Source organism: Amia ocellicauda, chromosome 17 (genome assembly GCF_036373705.1).
Source record: "Amia ocellicauda isolate fAmiCal2 chromosome 17, fAmiCal2.hap1, whole genome shotgun sequence".
Taxonomy (NCBI): Eukaryota; Metazoa; Chordata; class Actinopteri; order Amiiformes; family Amiidae; genus Amia; species Amia ocellicauda.
Genome location: NC_089866.1, coordinates 28085642 through 28106313, shown reverse-complemented (window position 1 = coordinate 28106313; position 20672 = coordinate 28085642). Strand labels below are relative to the sequence as shown.

General features: G+C 39.3%; 1 protein-coding gene across 1 annotated transcript in view; it reads right to left on the bottom strand.

Annotated features, from left to right (window-relative positions):
- The window catches only part of dtx1 (deltex 1, E3 ubiquitin ligase), a 193872-nt gene that overhangs the window by 61968 nt on the left and 111232 nt on the right, over nucleotides 1–20672 (bottom strand). Inside the window, exon 3 of the mRNA XM_066688937.1 lies at nucleotides 7507–8206. Within this exon, the coding sequence (XP_066545034.1) occupies nucleotides 7507–8206 (700 nt within the window). The remainder of the gene's footprint in view (nucleotides 1–7506; nucleotides 8207–20672) is intronic.

Sequence of the window (20672 nt, the reverse complement as noted above, 5' to 3'; positions counted from 1 at the left end):
CTTGTACAGTCGAATCTCTTACAGGCCCAGGAGCGACAACAGCGCTTGTACAACAGGGGAGCTCAGTTATGATCATTCACACCGGGGAACAAGGTACTGGGAGTCATAGAGAAATCACAGTCTGAGTGGTGCAGCCCTATAGTCTTGGTGCCAAAGCCTGACGGCAGCACTAGATTCTGCGTTGATTATAGGGAGCTCAACGTGGTGTCTAGGTTTGATGCATATCCGATGCCCCGTGTGGACAAGCAAATCCCCCTCAGTCCAGCGTCCCGAGAGAAAACCGCTTTCTCCACTCCTCTGGGTTTGTACCAGCTCCGCACTATGCCTTTCGGGCTGCACGGAGCCCCAGCCACTTTCCAAAGGCTGATGGACTGTGTGCTCTGACCCCACCGACCATATGCCTCTACTTACTTGGACGATGTGGTGATTTTCAGTAAGGACTGGAATAGCCACCTCGTCCACGTTGCAGCTGTGCTCCGGTCCCTTCAGCAGGCGGGGCTCACGGGCAAACCCGGGCAAGTGCGCAGTTGGGAGGAGGGAGACCAAGTATCTGGGGTACCTCTGAGGAGGGGGACAGGTACGGCCAGTCGTTGACAAGGTAACTGCTATCGCCTCCTGGCCGCCTCCTAAGTCCAAAAAGGAAGTTTGGCAGTTCTTGTGGTTTGCCGGGTATTATCGCCTTCTACAAATATATACTGGATTAATCATTAGGTTGTTCTGAACAAAACAAGCCTATTTGCAAAGGCTTCCAAAACCGAGCAGACTGCACGTTTACCCCCCGGGCTCGGAATGATGGCGGGCAATACGGAAACTGTAAATCAGATGTGTTTGAGAATGAAATGCACTGGTAGCCAAGAGAATAAGCTTTCTAAAGATGTGCACATTGTAGGAATACAGTTTAACTTATATGCACAGGAGCTGCATGTAACACTGCCAAATAATGCTTTAGAGGTTGTAGTAACACAGTATATAACTCTGAAATGTACATTATTTTTCACTCTTTGGTAGCCTAAACTTTTTTTTACCTTTGTACCATTTCAGGTTATTCACTGGACTTGAACTGCTTAAATTTCAATAAAAACTGGAAAAATGGGGGTGTTCTAAAACTTTTGACCGGTAGTGTCAATCACTGTAATCACTGCTTATCATCATAATAATATTTTTTCTATGAAAAGTACAGTGAAATTTGGTCCACATACAAATGAGACTATGAGATACACTGACCTGGCCTTCAGCATTCACTTTATTAAGTGGCAGATGACATGAAAGAAAACATCTATTGCTATGCTATTAAGTCATCTATTAACACTATATTATGTAAACACCTTTCTGGCACAACACTACCTAAAGGTGAATACACAAGATAGTGTGACATGTATGAAAAGGGTAAGACTTTGTAATCCTTTCAGTTACTTATTGGAAACAGAGTTGATATTAAGTTACTGTATCATATGGGTGTTACATAGATTTTACAGTAAAAATGTGTTTAGTGTTATTCCAGTATACTATTGTACAATCTGGTTAGAGATACTGAATTATTAGTGTTGTACAGATACACAGACCAGTTTGGGTGGGTTTTGAATCACACACATTTCTCACTCCCCTTCTCTTATTAATGCTTATTAATGTGTTATTAATTATTTATAAATTATTATTACATGATTAATAGATACTTTATAAAGTGAATAATGTATTATAAACTAGTTATAATGCAGTTATAGCACTCCGTGGAATGGTCACAACATTTAACAGGTAGCTAAAAAGTGTCCCTTTTCACTACTACTTTGACACATTCCTAATAAATATTTGTTTTTAATCGTATTTTTTTTATACCTGTTCAACTGTGGCCATTTCATGTATTGCTATAACCAAGTTATAACTAATCTAAAAAGTAGTACTAATTCTTTATAAAGTATCTATTAATCACATATTAAACATTTATAAATAATTAATAACACATTGATAAGCTGCACCTTATTATAAAGTGTTACCATTTGGTGGTTTTGCATGTTCATGTACTGTCCTTATGTTGTGTTTATAGATATTTAATTAACAATCTACAACTTGTACAAGTGCACGCAATGTGGCTTCCATATGGTACGTATATAGATAGCTAATAAACATTCAATAAAATGCAATAGCGTGTTTGTTGAACACATATAGATTATTAATTAAATAACTATTAAATATCTATTGACGCCACTCAATCTAAAGTGTTACCAAAAATGTTATAGTAATATGTTACAATATATAAAATAAATACCCCAGACTTCATGATCCGGTGCCACTAGCAAATGCCTTCAAATGGAAGAAGGATTGAACAAAATAACAGGACAGGACTGTCAATGTGTCACTGCCCAGTGAATGCTGACACAAATCATGCCGTAGTATATGTTCACCACAGCTCAGTTTCTGTGAGTTAAAAATGATAGCTGAAATTCAGAAGAGGAAAAGGCAACATAAATGGATTAAATAGGAAACAAGTAAGTGGGAGATGGGAATCAAATCTATTAAATCACAATGTGAGCGAAGACTGATTGCTTCTTTCACTGGGAAGTAAATGATATACTAGATCCTTTGTGGAATTAATTCTGTCCAGCTAATTTGGATTGTTTTGTAACCCATTTATAACCCATGTGCCTTAATGCAGCCTTTAAATATTGCGTCTTCCTAGTTTTCACCCCAGTGATACTAACAATCTCTTAAATTCTGTTTTGATGCCAAGTTTTTCACCTATACATTTTAATACCCCTGAGTCTGATACCCATCCTAATCTATTGTGTGAGATTTCTGCTTCAGAAATGGTCACTTTATAAAATAGGAGGGAAAACAAAAAATTGCCAATGACTTAACCAAATTTCACAAATACCAAAACAGTTTTTACAGCACAGTCGCATATATCTGCCAGTATATATCCTTGGTTCCCCTGTATGTGCTTTCAGGTTTGAAAGAAAATAAAAATCAGATTTGTAGGACACCACGAACGCCAGAATTCATTTGTGCACTAATCTGACTTGGCAGGAGTGAGACGGATGCATGATGGTAATTACTGCAGACATGCATAAAAAAGCACCCTCACTCCTCTCCTGCTATTGGATGGCATCCAATCAAGCTCTATCTAAATTCCACAATGATGGACATTCTAACCATAATTAAGCATGATCCTAGTTATTATGGGACCAGAGACTGTAAAACTAACTTCTGCATGTCTGTCAGTTAGATTAAGCTGCATAAATATCCCTTGTTACATCCCATGGTTTCTCCTTCCACTTCTATGCTGATAATACCCAGATCTTCCTGTCTTTTCCCTCTTCTGACCCTCTCATCCCCTCTCGCACCTCTTCCTGTTTGTCTGCTATCTACGCCTGGATGCACTCGCACCACCTCAAGCTCAACCTCTCCAAATCTGATCTCCTCTTCCCCCACTCCTCCTCACCTTCTGCTGATCTTTCCATCTCAATCCCATTGGAATCTATGACACTCGCTCCCTCTTCCTCCGCTAAGAACCTAGGTGTCACTTTCGATCCCGACGACTACTTGACCAGTCCCCGGTCCTCTCCCGCCTGGACTACTGCAACTCCCTCCTGGCTGGCCTGCCTGCAACTACTACCTGCCCACTCCAGCTCATCTAGAACTCTTCTGCTTGTCTGGTGTTCTCTCTGTCCAGATTCGCACACGCTACTCCACTGCTCCACCGCTGTCTGCACCGAACTACCTTCAGACCCTGACCTCTCCGTACATCCCCTCCAGACCACTCCAGTCATCCAGCGCCAGAAGACTAACTTTGCCTCCTCTCCACTACCCTTCCTCCAGAGCCTGCTCCTTTTCATCCCAGGCCCTTAAGTGGTGGAAGGACCTTCCCACAGAAATCAGAACAGCAGAGTCCCTGACCACCTTCTGGCAATTACTTAAGACACACCTATTCAGACTGTACCTGTAACTTAGCTGTTATTCCCCTGCAGGGCTCAGCTCTCCTGTTAAATTGCACTTTATATCTATTTTTCATCGTCCAACTTGCTTTTACATTGCTAGTACTCATGTTGTTTATTTTGATTGCCCCTATGTCCCCTATGACTTCACATCTTGTCTGCAATTATTAGCTCATAAATCTAGGATGTAGGACTTATATTAACTGTATATTTTCATTGCACTGATGTAAATTAGAACTTGTAATTTGTACTATGTTTTGATCTGTAATTCTAGACTGTATTGCACCTTTATAATGCCTTATGTTTTGTAAGTTGCCCTGTCGATAACGCAATCTGCTAATAAATAAATAAATAAATAAATAAATAAATAAACAATAATAATAATAATAATAATAATAATAATAATAATAATAATAATAATAATAATGAGGCAGCACTGGGGAATTAGACTTGGGCACACAGGATACAGATTCAGTTGAAAATGGATGGTTATATTTCAAAAATATACTACTTGGGGCTCAGGAGAAATTTGTACCAAAACTTTGAAAAATTAGGACCAAAAAACATTGGCCAAAGTGGTTTAATAGAAGTATGCAAAAAAATATCAAGAGAAAAAAATGTTGTATAGCACATACAAAAAGACAGGTATCAGGAAAGGAAAGAGGGAAACAGAAAGAAACATAGCTCTTGGAGCAAGAGGTCAATAAAGGAGGAAGTGAAACAGATAAAAGCTAAAAATTGAAGTATCTTAGAAAATGAACCAGATGTAGCAAATGTTCTAAATTAGTATTTCACAGAGGTTTTTTTTTTTTTTTAATGTATAACATTCCACAGGTTAACAATCAGTCCAGTCAAACCCTAAGAAAGATCAGGACAAATGAGGAGGAGGTACTAAAGGGACTAGCAGAATTGAAAACAAACAAATCACCTGGGCCAGATGGTATATTTCCAACAGTACTTAAAGAAATTAAGGAGATTATTTATAATCTGCTAACTAAAATATTCCAATTGACACTTAGAACAGGGGATGTGCCAATTGATTGGAAAACTGCAAATGTCATACCAATCCATAAGAAAGGGGACAAAGCTGAGACAGGATATTACAGTCTCACCTGTAATTTTGGAAATAATTATTAGACAGAAAATAGAGGATCATCTTAGTGAAAATCATACTCTTGGAGATAGTCAACATGGGTTTAGATGAGGCAGATCATGTTTTACTAATTTATTGGAGTTTTTTGAACATGCAACTGCAGCTGTAGATCACATTAAAGCATATGATATGATATAATTTAAAAAAGCGTTTGATACGGTTCCAAACCAAAGACTGATCCTCAAACTGCAAGCTGTAGGTATTCATGATAATGTAAGTAGATGGATTATGAACTGGTTGATGTATAGGAAACAGAGGGTGTCAATAAGAGGATTAGCTTCTAACTGGAGTGAGGTTGTTAGTGGAGTTCCACTGCGATCAGTATAAGGGCCTGTGCATTTTCTAATCTATATTAATGATCTGGACTCTGGGATAGTTAGCAAACTTGTCAAATTTGCAGATGATACTAAAATAGGTGGCTCAGCAGATACAATCTCGGCAGCACAGGCTATTCAAAGGGACTTATAATATTAAATTGTGGGCCAACACCTGGCAGATGAAACTCAATGTGGACAAGTGCAAGGTATTACATGTAGGTAACAAAAATGTCCACTATAATTACACTATGGGAGAAATAGGACTGGAAGAAGTAACGCATGAGAAAGATGTAGGAGTTTATGTGGAATCATCACCTTCCCCATCCAAACAATGTGGGGAAGCAATAAAAAAGGTAGATAAAATGCTAGGGTATATTGTCAAAAGGTAAGGTAAGTACAGTTAAGACTGTTAGTGACATCATCTGCAATACTGTGTAGAGTTCTGGGCACCACGCTCTAGAGGCAGTTCAGAGACGTCCAACCAGACCATTCTAGGTTTGAAGGGAATGTCAAACTTGGAGAGGGAACTGAACACTTTCACCCTGGAACAGAGAAGACTATGTGGGGACTTGAATCAAGTCTTCAAAATCATGAAAGGCATTGATCACATCAAACCAGAGGCGCTTTTCCAGATCTGCAGGGACACACGGACCCGGGGACACAATTGGAAATTGGGCTTCAAGGCATTCAAGACGGAAAACAGGAGATACTTCTTCACAGCGATGTGGTTCAAGCCGACAATTTGGGAACATTAGAAAATAGACTGGACGTGATTCTTGGAGTTATTAATGGACACCAAACAAGCATGATGGGTCGAATGGCCTCCTCTCGTTCTTATTTGTGCTGCAATCTCAATGAATGGGGTAGTGGCCCACAATGTTGTCTTGAGGCCATACAATACAGCAAGACTCTTTGAATTCCCTCAATGACACCCTCATTCCACAAGAAGAACAAGGCCTGAAACAACCAGAAAGGATGCAGTTTGTGGTGATTTGAGACAATATCCGATTCCACCATTCAGCACTGGTACGTGTGTGGTTTGAAAACCCACGTTTTGTGATGGTGTTCCTTGCACCATACTCTCCATTTCTAAACCCAGTCAAGGAGTTATTTCCTCCTGGGGATGGAAAGTGTATGAGCGCAACCCACATAACAGGGTAACTCTTCTGCAGGCCATGGAGGAAGCTTGTGGAGACATAGAGGCAAATGCATGTCAGTGATGGAAACAACATTCACACAGTTTTTTTCCCTCGACGCATGGCTCGCGAAAACATACATTGTGTGAAATATTCTGGCCTGACAGATATGAAAGGCTGGATGAATAAATGTGTTGGTTACCACAGTAAACATGTCTGTAGTTTATTTTTGAAATAAATTGCGATTTCTTGTCTTCATCAATATTTCTACTTTCTTAGAGTTACGTATTTATCACACAGACAAACATGTAAAAATGTCAAATGTACCAAAATTGACAAAACTTACCACATAAGAAACTATAAAATATTACATACTGTATTTCCAAAATTGTGAGGAATAGCCATTTCACAGTAAAGAAACACACTATGGGAAAAAAAAAAAAACTTAATATAGTTTAGGATTGTGAAACTTTCTGATACATGTTTTACCATTAGTATTCCTGTGTGGTTATACCTGAATATATTATCTAATCAAAATATTAGATAATACATTACATAATACACTACATTTCAGTAGTTTAGATGAAAATACTTGTTTTTTATCTGATAAGAAAGCAGCACTTCATTTTGCAATGGAATTGGGCTGCAAATAGAGTCTGTTTCAATGGAAGTGTTAACTGTTTTGGGAGCACATACACCGTAGTTTGGAGAAATGTGTCAAATCAATTTAGAAAAACTGTAACATGCTGGAAGGCAGCACACATTTAATGTAAAGATAAGTTTAAAATGAAATGCAATATCTGATTATGAAACCAATACAGACATAAACCTGACCTATGGTTTATATGCATAGTTTTACTAAAAACTATATTTATTGCAGGATGAAAATAGACTAAATGAATGGTACCAGCACTGCTACCATGCCAAGCTTGATAAAAAAAATATTACCAGTGCATTGAGAGCATTCTTACCCTGGTGGAATGGCTCCCCTAGCACTGCCCATGGCCGTGCGTTGTGTGCCAGGTCGGTTGAGGTTATTTTGCCCGGAGATATTATTCACTGCTGACAGAGCAGGCAGGGCGGGAAGCCGAGGGAATGTGGCACCAGGGGGAGGGGATTGTACCTGCTCTGGCTTAGCTGAGCCATCAGTGCCTGTCCCAGAGGATGGGGGTGACCACAGGGAGGTGCCGGCAAAGGTTTTGCTTTGCCGGACCATAGTCAGGGTGCCTGTAGCCCCGGTGGCCCCGGCGTAGACCTTGCGGCGCTGGGAGGCCAAAATGGCATTAGAGGCGGCACGGGTGTTATTGACCAGGATGCACTGCTGACAGGAGCAGGGCTGGCCAGAGCTGGCTCCCACAGGCCAGGACTGGGACTTGGGGATGGAGCCCATGGTGAGTGGGTAGGCTAGATCCATACGGCGCCGTAGCCTCCTCTTCCGCTGGCTTTGCCGGTTGGTCTGTGCCATGCTGTTGAAGTCGATGAGGTAGCAGAAGCCCAGCGAGGTCAAGTCGAGCCAGGGGTGCTGCTTCTCATAGGCATTCTGGATGGTGACACAGATCTCCATGTCGTAGGGTGTCCATGAGCTGCTGTCATTCTCCCACTCCCACACCACACCCTTCCCTGGCGCGGACGATGGCTCATAGAAATTCCGCTGCACCGGCCGCATGGTTCCTGGACAGGAGGAGAGAGGAAATACAGGTTGCAATAGGAGAGTAAGTCTGGGCCAGTTTGTTAAACAGTTCTTACTGTCCTAAATCAGGTCCCTCTACTCTAGTCCTCAAGAGCCACAGTGTTCTTAACTGCATAATTATGTCTCATAAACTTGTTTTCAGGTCTAAAGCAGATAAAGATTCAAATGAAAAGACCTTAACAATCTACTTACACTTGAGGACCTAAATAAGCTTCAATGTAAAAATCTATCTACTGCACTTTTGATTCGGATTTTAGATTCGGAAAGTAATAATAATAATTATAATAATAAACTTTATTTAAATAGCACCTTTCATACATTAAAATGCCACTTAAAGTTCTTATATTACAAACACTACATATGTATCTTGACATCAAAACTAATTAAAGGGTAAATTATAAAAGTTAATCTTGAACTGCTTTTTAAAACTTAAAGGAAGTGAGTTCCAACTCTTAGGTACAAAAAAACAAAAGGCTGCTTCTTCACTTTTCTTATATTTTATTTTAAGAATATTGAGTATGCTAGCCTCAGAAGATCTTAAAAGTGGAACATCATTTGTCAGACACTCACAAAAAAACAACAGTATATATTTTTTACTTAATCCTTACAGGTAACCAATATAAAGATGCTAGAAAAAGTTTAACATGCTCTGTTTTTTTAGGATTGTGTCAAAACTGTAACTGCTGAATTTTGGACAAGTCAGCAATCTTTTGAAGTAATCCAATAAGAAGTGCATTACAAATCCAAACGAGAAAAAACAAATGCATTAACCAGCTTTTTAGCATCTTGCAATGTGTCATAATGTCTGATCCGTGCTATGTTCCTTAGATGAAAAAAGCAGTCTTAGTGACATTGAGCAATGTGTGATTTAAAACTCAAGTCAAAAATGATACCCAGATTTCTCACTTCAGGCTTGATCTGTAGAGTCTACTTACTATTTTCTATCATTTAGCACAATTGCCAATTTATTTTGGTCATAATTTAGTTTCAGAAATCTATTGTTCATCCAGTCCTCAATACTGGAATGGCAGTTTATTATCTGATCTAGAGCACTGGCATTTTCTGGCACTAAAATACATATAACTGCATTTCATCTGGATAACTATGAAAGTTGACACCATATTCACTTATAATTTGACCCAGTGACAGCATACACAAGGAGAAAAGAAGAGGACCAAGTATAGATCCTTGTGGTACACCATAAAAGAATATCATGTCCCTGTAGAGACATGGTCATCTAGGCTAACACCAAACTGTCTTCCAGGTAATTTAGACCAATTTAAAACATTTCCAGCAAGACCAACGAAATTTTGAAGGAAATTCAAAAGTACAGTGTGATCTATGGTATCAAATGCAGCACTTAAATCTTTACTTTGACGTATTCTGAATCCAGAGTGAAATCTGTCAAGTAAATTATTTGCACAAATAAACTAATTTAATTGTTTAAAAACTACTTTAAAAAAAGAAAAGAAAACTAAATTATGTTTCTGAAGTACTGGATTGATTACAGCAGTTGTAAATGCATTTGGAAAAATACCTGTTTCTAAAAAACAGTTCACAATATTCAGAGACGTCGTTAAACAAACATTTTGGAATTGGATCCAGGGCACATGCTGAAGATTATAATTTCAAAAGTATTTTACTTAGATCCATGTTTACCTTACTAAAATAATCCATAAATGTATTCCATGACTGAAAGGTCCTGTCCACTGCCCACTAAGTGTGTTATGCCACATCAAATATTCACGTTTTTTTAACCTCTTAAGCTGACAGTCAAAAATTTGAATTTTCTCCTAAAAAGACTGTATAAATTTCAAAAGCTCATAACTATATTTGGATCACATCCACATGGATGGTATCATTTAAAAGGAAGTTGCTTTCTTTATATATGCATGGAACATAATGTAATCCATGCCACTTATACCTACTGTGCCACAAATTGGTATGCATGACACTAGTACAGAGTACTACCAAGGTTGTTAAAGGCGAGTTGCCCCAGTGGAAAACATGGGTGCTGTGGGCCAATGAAAAAAAACGTACACCCCGCTTCAGACAAGTTACACATTTCCTGCACACTGGAATGCAGTACACACATGAAACTCTGTACCTATGTTTATATCTGTGCATTGAACATAAAACCAGAGAATGAAGTTTGTGGGGTACACGGTTTAGCCATAATGTTGGCTTTAACATGAATCCGCGTACGAATATGAAAACTGCTACTACTCCAGAACGATAAAGCCCAGTGCCCTGAAACTGTGAATGTATTACATAAGTGACTTCGTGCAAAAACATGGCAGCCACATGCAAATGACTGTGCACGTATGCAAAATACGCATATTTATATATGCATGAACTTTGACCCCAGAAAAAACCCATGAGCCATATTCAAAAACTCACCAAACTTGGTACAATAATAAATGACAATGTTATTCTTGTGGTGAGTTTTGTCACCAACAGTGACACGGCTTGTTGGCCACGATGCTTGGCAATGTCACATCCAGCAGTGAATATCTACAGAACAGTGAAGCCTAAGGCGCTTACATTTTCAGTGATTAACACTAGTAAAAACATCTGTCAAAGTTGATGAAGCCAAGTTGATAGGACACAAAACATGGCTGCTGTACACCAATGAAAATGACAGCATTTCATTTCAGCCCGATACTGAAATTTCTTATGTAGACCTCTACCTCCAGAATGTGGCCAAACCTGTAAATTGCATTCTGCATCTTGAATGACACAATAATGAAATCTACTCTTATATGTTTGAATTAAGTGAAAAATACAATTGCACCTTACATCATTGAAGCAAGCAATTAAGTAATTGATATTAAATTCCACTGACTTTGAATACATACTTCAAATGACAAAAAATGAAAAGATTTCCACAGTTCTGCAAAGGTCTGCAGAATCTCAGCGCTCCCATTGATGGAGTCGTGCGTGCTACACACACGCGACAATAAATCTAAAACTTGAGATTCTGTTGGGGTCAATGTAAAGCATTCAAAATATCCGACTGATCGATTATTAGTGGATCTTTTTCCTGCTTTTCTTTGAAGCAAACTCACTGATTGATAACGGTGAAGTGCATCTGATGCACCAGATCATATTCAATAGGCATCAGAGTCAAGTTGTTAAGCTGTAATTCACCCATTGAGGTCCTAAGTTTATGTTTGATCAGGCCCAGCTTGGAAACCTCTTGCCACTTGCATTTGTTACATCTATTGGCTGGATCTGACCAATCAACATTGATGGGCTTCCCTGTGACTGGAAGATCCACTACATGGCTTCAGATCAGTTCTCATTTGAACTGTACACTTACTCTGGACAAAGAAAGTGTGAAATAACGCTTTCATATTTTTCAAGCCTGGTCGGGGCATGTCCATGCTACCGATGGTCATGTAGTATGAGACGGTCCACAATGCAATCGCTTGCCCTTGAAAGTCTTGGGAATATGGCTCACCTAGAATGGGCCAAATGGCTTGAAATACCTGCTGTGAAAACGTCTGGGGAATATGGCCTGGAGGTCATAAACCCCTTTGAAGCGGGCGAGAGCCGAAATCCCGTAACAGAGCTACGAACCCAGGCAAACCAGCATTTCCAAAAGATGGCATGGATTGACATCAGGCATAAATCGAGCCTCCTCCAACAGGAGACTGGGGACTGGCACAAATCCAACCTCTCAAACTCAAGAACCAATCACCTATGATCTGAAGGCATAAAAGGTAACGCACAGTACTTTCTCTCTCTCTCTCTCTCACCTGAACCGGAAACTCGCTGCCACAGCTCAACTTGCAGCTCTGTTACCAGAACCGGAACCGGAAACTAACTAAGTCTTTGCCGGCAACAGAAGAGTTTAACTGGGAGAAGGAGATTGAGCCATACGAATAATTATTTTAAAGAACTTTATTAAGTAAGTAAAGAACTTTAGAAACTGCGCCTGCCCGTCTGTGCCAACCTGATTAGTGGAGTTCATACAGCTGGACAATTGACTAAGTCGACTGTAATACAGAAGTGTTCAGTAATTTAAATTGCTATTGAGTCTTAAGAAACTTGACCCTCAGAAACAAACAGGCCCCTGCTTTCCTCAAAGACTTTGTCTTCAAGTAACTATGGTGGAAAACCCTGCTTGCAAAGAAGATATCCTGTGCACAACCTTGGAGCCTCCAAACCAGTGGAAAATCTGTTTGGAAAAGACTCTTCTTTCGCAAAAACCCAACTTCCAGGAGCAACGACTCAGGAAGTTATTGGACAAAGCCGAACCGAACTGCCTTTGTTCCAAACCACAAGGACCTCGTCCCACCCCGTGGAACCTCGTGCCGTGTGCCTTTATCTGATCCTGAAGGCAGAGAGGCCTCTCTGTGACGAAGTTCAGATAAGTTTAACAGTTGGAGTTTATCATTCATGACATTTGAGAAATCAATTAGAAATATTATTCTGTGAGTCATAAACTTTAGAATGTGTAATATCATTTAGTATTTTCTTAAATATAAATGAGTGCAGCATTAAACTGTTTTGTTTGACAATTTTAGAATTAAAACCTGTCAACGCCGAGAAATATCTTCTCATTCCTGTTTAACTGTTTTAGTCTGAAATTGACACACGTTAATAGATACTAGATTATAGGTGGCCCTGCCTATCCTTAATCATTGAATAATAATCAATGAATTGTGGTAACAAGAAATGATAAAATCTTTCTCGGCACCCAAATGTAAATGAGACTGATATATAATGAGAAGTTATTTGACATAAATACTAACCTGCATAGTTATTTGATGTCCGACTAACAATACTAATGAGAGACTCACCTTCGTCTTACTAACCAGTATTGTAGTCAATGTGTTTGTAATTTTGTTTAACGATTTGTGTGTTATCATATGCGATTCCCTGTTCTTTGATTTGGTCACAGAAGTGATTTGTCTTTGAATTTGTTGATTTTGAGTGAATTTTAATTAGTTTTTCCCTATTTGTATAACTAGTGTAGTGCTACATTTTATCTTTGTTTTTAATCAATTTGAGAATTTATGTCTTTGGAATTGGTGTCTGCATCCAAATATTACAGATTTTTTTTTTTTCAAATACAAATTCCAATTAGTATCTGTAATTGACCCTGTGCAAAATATCGATACCTACAATGCAATGATCATATTGTGGGATAGATAGCTATAGCCTGTGACCAGGCACATGCACAGAGATACCCCAGGGAGGGCTTGAACCCCTGCCCTTTTTCCCTGCAACTCTACAACTTCCACTGTTGGTGCCCTTTTTTTGCTTGAGCCCCTGCCCCCCAAAATGTCTGTGCATGGCCCTGCTTGTGACTGTTGCTCAGCTCCAGCTCTCACACAGTATACAGGCTATTGCCCTTACATTCCCAGCCATGTTTTCACCCACTTTCTCTTTTCACTACCATTTTTGTATTTGTCTGCACATACAAATGTAAACAGCAACAGCGGCGAGCTTGTGGTCGTGTTTTTGTTGTGCAGATTTACACAGTTCTGCACAGATCTGCAGAATTCCACCCATACCATTGATTCGGTGAAACATGGTCGTTAAGTGTGAGCTGCCCAGTGTTCTCAAAATTGTGTCGGATTGTAGAAATCATGTAGTGTGACTCTAGCTTAAATCTAAAATGAGAAGCTAAGGGTCCAATGTAATTTAAGTTTATGAATTATGAAATGGTTAATTTATTAGAGTAATGATAAGGGGAGCTACCTCAGACTGGAATGAGGTTATTAATTGGGTACCTCAGAGATGTTTATTAGGGCCTCTACTTTTCCTAAATTATATGAATGATCTAGACTTTACTATATTTAGTAAACGTGTGTAATGTGGGTAATTGCAAGCTATTACAAGACTGTCCACCATGTTGAGATGTTATGGGAGGTACATAACTAGATGAAAAAGACCACACAAAAAAAGGCCAAGTGAGGAAGCTAGTTTTGTGTACATTCACTATGGCTCATGTGACTCTGTAAATAAGTTTAGAAAATAACTGTCACTTATTATTCAGTTATGAGTTTAGCTATGGTGCCCCCCAGTTTTCAGACCATGTCGAGTCAACTTCATTAATTTTGGAAACCAACCTGTTAAGAACTTTCTTGTTATTATTATGAAAATCCTATGAAATAGCTGTAAATACTTACCTGTGGAATAAAAGTTTTATTTGCTTTATTTTACTATGGAATCTGTGTGGAGTGGATAACCATAGAGTGATGAGCATTAACCATACCAGCCCAAGCTAAACTATCTTTGCTGCTACAATAATAACAAATACATCACTAGTCACTTCAAAGAAGCGCACCCCAAGGCTAAGGCTAAGGTAACAGAATCTTCTTTATAATCTATATATTCTTCTTCTGAATCATATCAATCCAGAGGGCTTCTTTAAGAACACTGATACAAGAACCCATAGACCAAAGGGAAACTGTCACCCATAATTTACCAATTTATGAGGAAATGGAAACATTTGATTGTGATGAATTATGTTTTTAATTTAGAAATCTAGAAATAATGTAGAACAAATCCCTGAATACACTTTCAGCTCTCAAGGACCAGAGTTCAATGAAATTGAGAGTTGTTCTGCGGAGTGTGAGCTAACACCACTACAGACACTAAATGGAACTAATGTGGGATTCTCTTTTCATCATTCTCAGATCTGTGTTATGAACCAGCTGCAGTCTGTCTGTCTGGTACAGCAGGGAGTCTTTGAAGAGCATTTCTGTAATCTAAACAGACTGATGTTCCAGCATGGCAGAGAATGCCTGCCTCAGCACTTCCTCAGCACTGCTTCTACACGCAGTTTTCTTTCTTTTCTTTTCGCTTTTTTCGTTGCAGTTCTTTTAGCCATCCGCCCAGCACAGCTGCCTTACTGACATTCTCACTGCGCCCACCCAGATTCCTGTCAGGAAATGGAGAGGGAGAGTGTTCACATGGAGCTGACCCTGTGTGCATACAGAATGGAGCTCTCATCACTTCCTGTGAGGCATCCCAAGGCCCCCAGCTGACACAAGCACTGTATTAGTACAGGCAAAGGTCCTCTTATAAAAATAAATTATATGATCTACTATCTTTCCTCTCTCTTGGCTTCTTAATTCATAATAACAACTAGAGATAAACAATATGGACAGAGAGGGTGAGTGAAGATCAATTGCTTTGCTCCAGTTGTGCTTTTGTTCTCACACTGGAAAGTTAATGGTTCTCCTAAAGTACAGTGAGGGAAAAAAGTTTTTGATCCCCTGCTGATTTTGTAAGTTTGCCCACTGACAAAGAAATGATCAGTCTATAATTTTAATGGTAGGTGTATTTTAACAGTGAGAGACAGAATAACAACAAAAAAATCCAGAAAAACGCATTTCAAAAAAGTTATAAATTGATTTGCATGTTAATGAGGGAAATAATATTTGACCCCTTCGACTTAGTACTTGGTGGCAAAACCCTTGTTGGCAATCACAGAGGTCAGACGTTTCTTGTAGTTGGCCACCAGGTTTGCATACATCTCAGGAGGGATTTTGTCCCACTCCTCTTTGCAGATCCTCTCCAAGTCATTAAGGTTTCGAGGCTGACGTTTGGCAACTCGAACCTTCAGCTCCCTCCACAGATTTTCTATGGGATTAAGGTCTGGAGACTGGCTAGGCCACTCCAGGACCTTAATGTGCTTCTTCTTGAGCCACTCCTTTGTTGCCTAGGCTGTGTGTTTTGGGTCATTGTCATGCTGGAATACCCATCCACGACCCATTTTCAATGCCCTGGCTGAGGGAAGGAGGTTCTCACCCAAGATTTGACGGTACATGGCCCCGTCCATCGTCCCTTTGATGCGGTGCAGTTGTCCTGTCCCCTTAGCAGAAAAACACCTCCAAAGCATAATGTTTCCACCTCCATGTTTGACGGTGGGGATGGTGTTCTTGGGGTCATAGGCAGCATTACTCCTCCTCCAAACACGGCGAGTTGAGTTGATGCCAAAGAGCTCGATTTTGGTCTCATCTGACCATAACACTTTCACCCAGTTCTCCTCTGAATCATTCAGATGTTCATTGGCAAACTTCAGACGGGCCTGTACATGTGCTTTCTTGAGCAGGGGGATCTTGCGGGTGCAGCAGGATTTCAGTCGTTCACAGCGTAGTGTGATACCAATTGTTTTCTTGGTGACTATGGTCCCAGCTGCCTTGAGATCATTAACAGGATCCTCCCGTGTAGTTCTGGGCTGATTCCTTACCGTTCTCATGATCATTGAAACTCCACGAGGTGAGATCTTGCATGGAGCCCCAGACTGAGGGAGACTGACAGTTATTTTGTGTTTCTTCCATTTGTGAATAATCGCACCAACTGTTGTCACCTTCTCACCAAGCTGCTTGGCGATGGTCTTGTAGCCCATTCCAGCCTTGTGTAGGTCTACAATCTTGTCCCTGACATCCTTGGACAGCTCTTTGGTCTTGGCCATGGTGGAGAGTTTAGAATCTGATTGATTGATTGCTTCTATGGACAGGTGTCTTTTATACAGGTAACGAGCCGAGATTAGGAGCACTCCCTTGTGCTCCTAATCTCAGCTCGTTACCTGTATAAAAGACACCTGGGAGCCAGAAATCTTGCTGATTTTTAGGGGATCAAATACTTATTTCCCTCATTAACATGCAAATCAATGTATAACTTTTTTGAAATGCGTTTTTCCGGATTTTTTTGTTGTTATTCTGTCTCTCACTACCATTAAAATTATAGATTGATCATTTATTTGTCAGTGGGCAAACGTACAAAATCAGCAGGGGATCAAATACTTTTTTCCCTCACTGCACTTGTACTCTAATGCTAGGGTCACACAACACGATTCACAGAATGTTTGTCTTTTGCAAGCATCATGGACCCTCTCACACTACATGTTCATCGGTAGCGCAGCATTTGACACTGTTGATCACTCCATCCTCCTCTCCTGCCTCGCTGACCTTGGAATCTCTGGAACTGCTCTCACCTGGTTCTCCTCCTACCTCAACGACCAGACCTACCAAGTGACATGGCAAGGTTCCTCATCCACTTCCCAACCTCTCCTCACAGGTGTACCCAAGGCTCAGTCCTGGCCCTCCTCCTGTTCTCTCTCTACACTCCCTGGGCCCCCTCATTGCATTCCATGGTTTCTCCTACCATTTTTTTGCAGATGATGCCCATATATATATATATATATATATATATATATATATATATATATTCTATAATTTGTCTTCTTTGGCAGTCTAAAGACTAATATCAGATCTAGGGCTAATTGGACCACTTCAGAAGATCAGGTCACAAGTACCTTCCTTTGAATTGGATTGAATAATAATAATAATAATAATAATAATAATAATAATAATAATAATAATAATATCCATTTGTTAAACAATTGCTCTTTATGTAAATTAACTCTCATTTACACACAGTTTATTAGGACAGTTGGTTAGCCTTTCTGTTGAGTCCTGTACTGGAAGCCTTCTGGGAAATCAATAGTAAAATAATAATACAGAGCTGACCTGAGCAGACTGTAGTTCCAATTCTCTGTAGAATCCAAAATAGATAATATATTGAATTGCTTGTACTAACACAACCCCCCTCACCAAAAAAAAGCACTAGTCAGGGAGGCCATCAAGTGGGCTATGGCAACTCTAAAGGTGTTACAGTCTTCCAGGGCTGAGCTGGGAGACACTGTGCATACTGCAACAATAGCCCGGGTGCTTCACAAAAGTGGCCTTTTTATGGGAGAGAAAAAAACTAAAATCAAATCTCTGCTAGAGTTTGCCAGAAGGCATGTGGGAGACTCTGAGACCAAGTGGAGGAAGATTGTATGGTCTGATGAGACTAATATTCCCTCTAAACTGCGCGTGTGTGAGACTGCACACAAAAACTGACTAGCTACTGAGTAGGTGAGCGTCCAGTGAGCAGTGTGCAAATTTTGCTCTGAAGCTAAACTCAAAGGAAATTTTCCACCAGGAAAACATGAACCGAGTGGAAACTGGACTACCTAAAACGCCAAAAAATCTAAATGCAATATTGATCAAATTGCCATCAAAATGAACGCTTCAATGCTGTCTGTTCAAGAAATTCATAATCATCTGGCGAAATATGTTAGCCTTCCCGACAGCTGGAGACTATGGAAAGTGTGCAAAATGCCTGTGTTCATACCCTGATAGTCAATGGAAACACAGATATCACTGTGCATAAAAAGCTGGTTCTTTACATTAAGTTTAGGTAGCAAAATGATGTCACTTACAAAACTGTGTTTGCTAGGATCATTCAGCGGGCAGGATGCAGCACATTGCAGATGCAGTAACAAAGTTCTACGCAGATCACCAACTTGATTTACAGAAAATGCTAATGTTAACCTCCGATGGTGCATCTGTCATGTTAGGTAAACATAATGGAGTCACTTCAATACTGAGACGACCAGGGTTGTGGTCAATTACACTAATTCAATTCCAATTCAATTCTTTATCCCTTTAAATTCCATCAAATCAATTAATTATCCAAAACACTTCCCTCAATTCCTTTTAGATTCAATTAATCTCAATTCCAAATTTGAATCAAGTCTGCAAACTCAATTCCAATTCAATATTTCTCCCACACCAATTCCTTAATCCTTAACGGTTTCCTTCTTTGTTATCATCACTTACGTTTTCAAAGTGATCAAACACCAGAGGCTTCCCAAAAACAAATGTTGAAGAGCCCTGCTGTATCTGCAACTAGCCTATGTAGGGACAAGTGCTGATATTAAGGAAACCATTTCTCTGTCCAGAGACAAAAATAATTTGAATAGAAAGTCACTTTAACAATGCCTTACTGCACTTATTTTACTTTACAATTAAACTTACAAAACAATATGATTTGTGTTTTGAAAATAAAAGCACAGAGTAAGCAATACACAGCCCTTTTTATCTTTTCACTTGATTTATAATTACAGGTGCACCTGTAATTTTGTATCTGGGGTATGTTGTTGTCAAGTTTAAATGGCAATTTAAAAGTGGAATGTTTAAACATAAAAAAAGCAATTACCTAAACTATTTTATGTATTTCTGTTCTGATCCTTTTACCACCTTAACATTATATATTTCTACATTTGTTTTAATGGAGCATTAAACTTGTCAAGTTTCTTATGTTTTCCTGTATTTGACACACAAATTCAGAATAAACTCTACAAGGTTATGTGGTGGTGCACATTATTAATGACCACTTGTTAGTGAATACACTTCTCCTAGTTTAGTACATTTACTTGATTTACAATTGTAGATTTGAAGTTGGGAAGGTATAAAAAATGAAGGAAAATCAAAAAAATGTAGAGCAGCTGCTGAATTATGGGTGGCATGGTAATTAAATAGTTTGTTCCAAGAACGGCCCCATAAAATGTGTTTAGACAGGATATGACAGAAGGAATTCCATGAACTGTAGTTTCAGAGGTTAATGAGAGATTGCACTGGGTGGATTGATGTGTTTTCATAGTGAAAGCCAATGTAAAAGCTGTAGACGTCTGGCAAAATCAATAAGCCTCACATTGGGTTGCAATGCATATAGTCTATGGCTGACAGTCTTCCTTAGATGAGGCATGCACTGTGCTGGCCAAATAATATTAGGCAACAAAAGTATTTAATAACCTTGAATGTCAACTTTATTAGACAAAAAAGAAGATAAATGTTATGTTGTAAGTCGCCCTGGATAAGGGCGTCTGCCAAGAAATAAAAAAATTATAATACAAACAACAGAAAAAAATAAACTAGATATAAAATAGAAAGAGTTAACCTGCATTTATAGTTTTAGTCCTTAGATTTTTTTGGTTGCTCTGTTTTGGTATTTTTTAGAGTATCTAATGGCCTTCTATAGTGACCACATATTCTGTATTTGGGAGGGGAGGGAGGAGCTGTTTCAACTTTCCAACCCTCACCATCCATTCACACATACTTCACAATCATGTAAAAACAAAGATGTGAAGAACATCTGAGGGCAAGCAAAGGAAGAGGGTGAGAAAATGACAATTGTGCTGCCAAAAAACTCCGTGCTATCTGACTGCTGAGGACAAAAGAGTGAGAGAGAGAGCCAGGGCAAGGTCTGACCCCATCACCATCTTGTGATCATACTCTTGGCTCGGCAAACACGTGTTGGAAATTGTTACTCACTTCTGGGTTACACATTGTGAGAAAGTTTTTTCTGTCATTTTTTGTCACTACCAACTTTTATTAGTATATGTTTCTAGTACATCTCTCAGCTCAGGATTGTTAATAAATAAAACATACTGTAATGCTTAAGGGGTGCAGAAAACTAATGCTAAATAGGAAAAGCCTTGTTTAATCAGCCAAACATATGGAATAAGGAACAGCACGTTTTTTGTTTTGATTTTAGTTCTAAAGGTAAGCATGCAGGAAGGATGGAAGAACTTTTGAGAGAAAGAGAGGTTAGAGAATGTCCATCTGTCTGCTTTAATAGCAGACAAATTTAAGT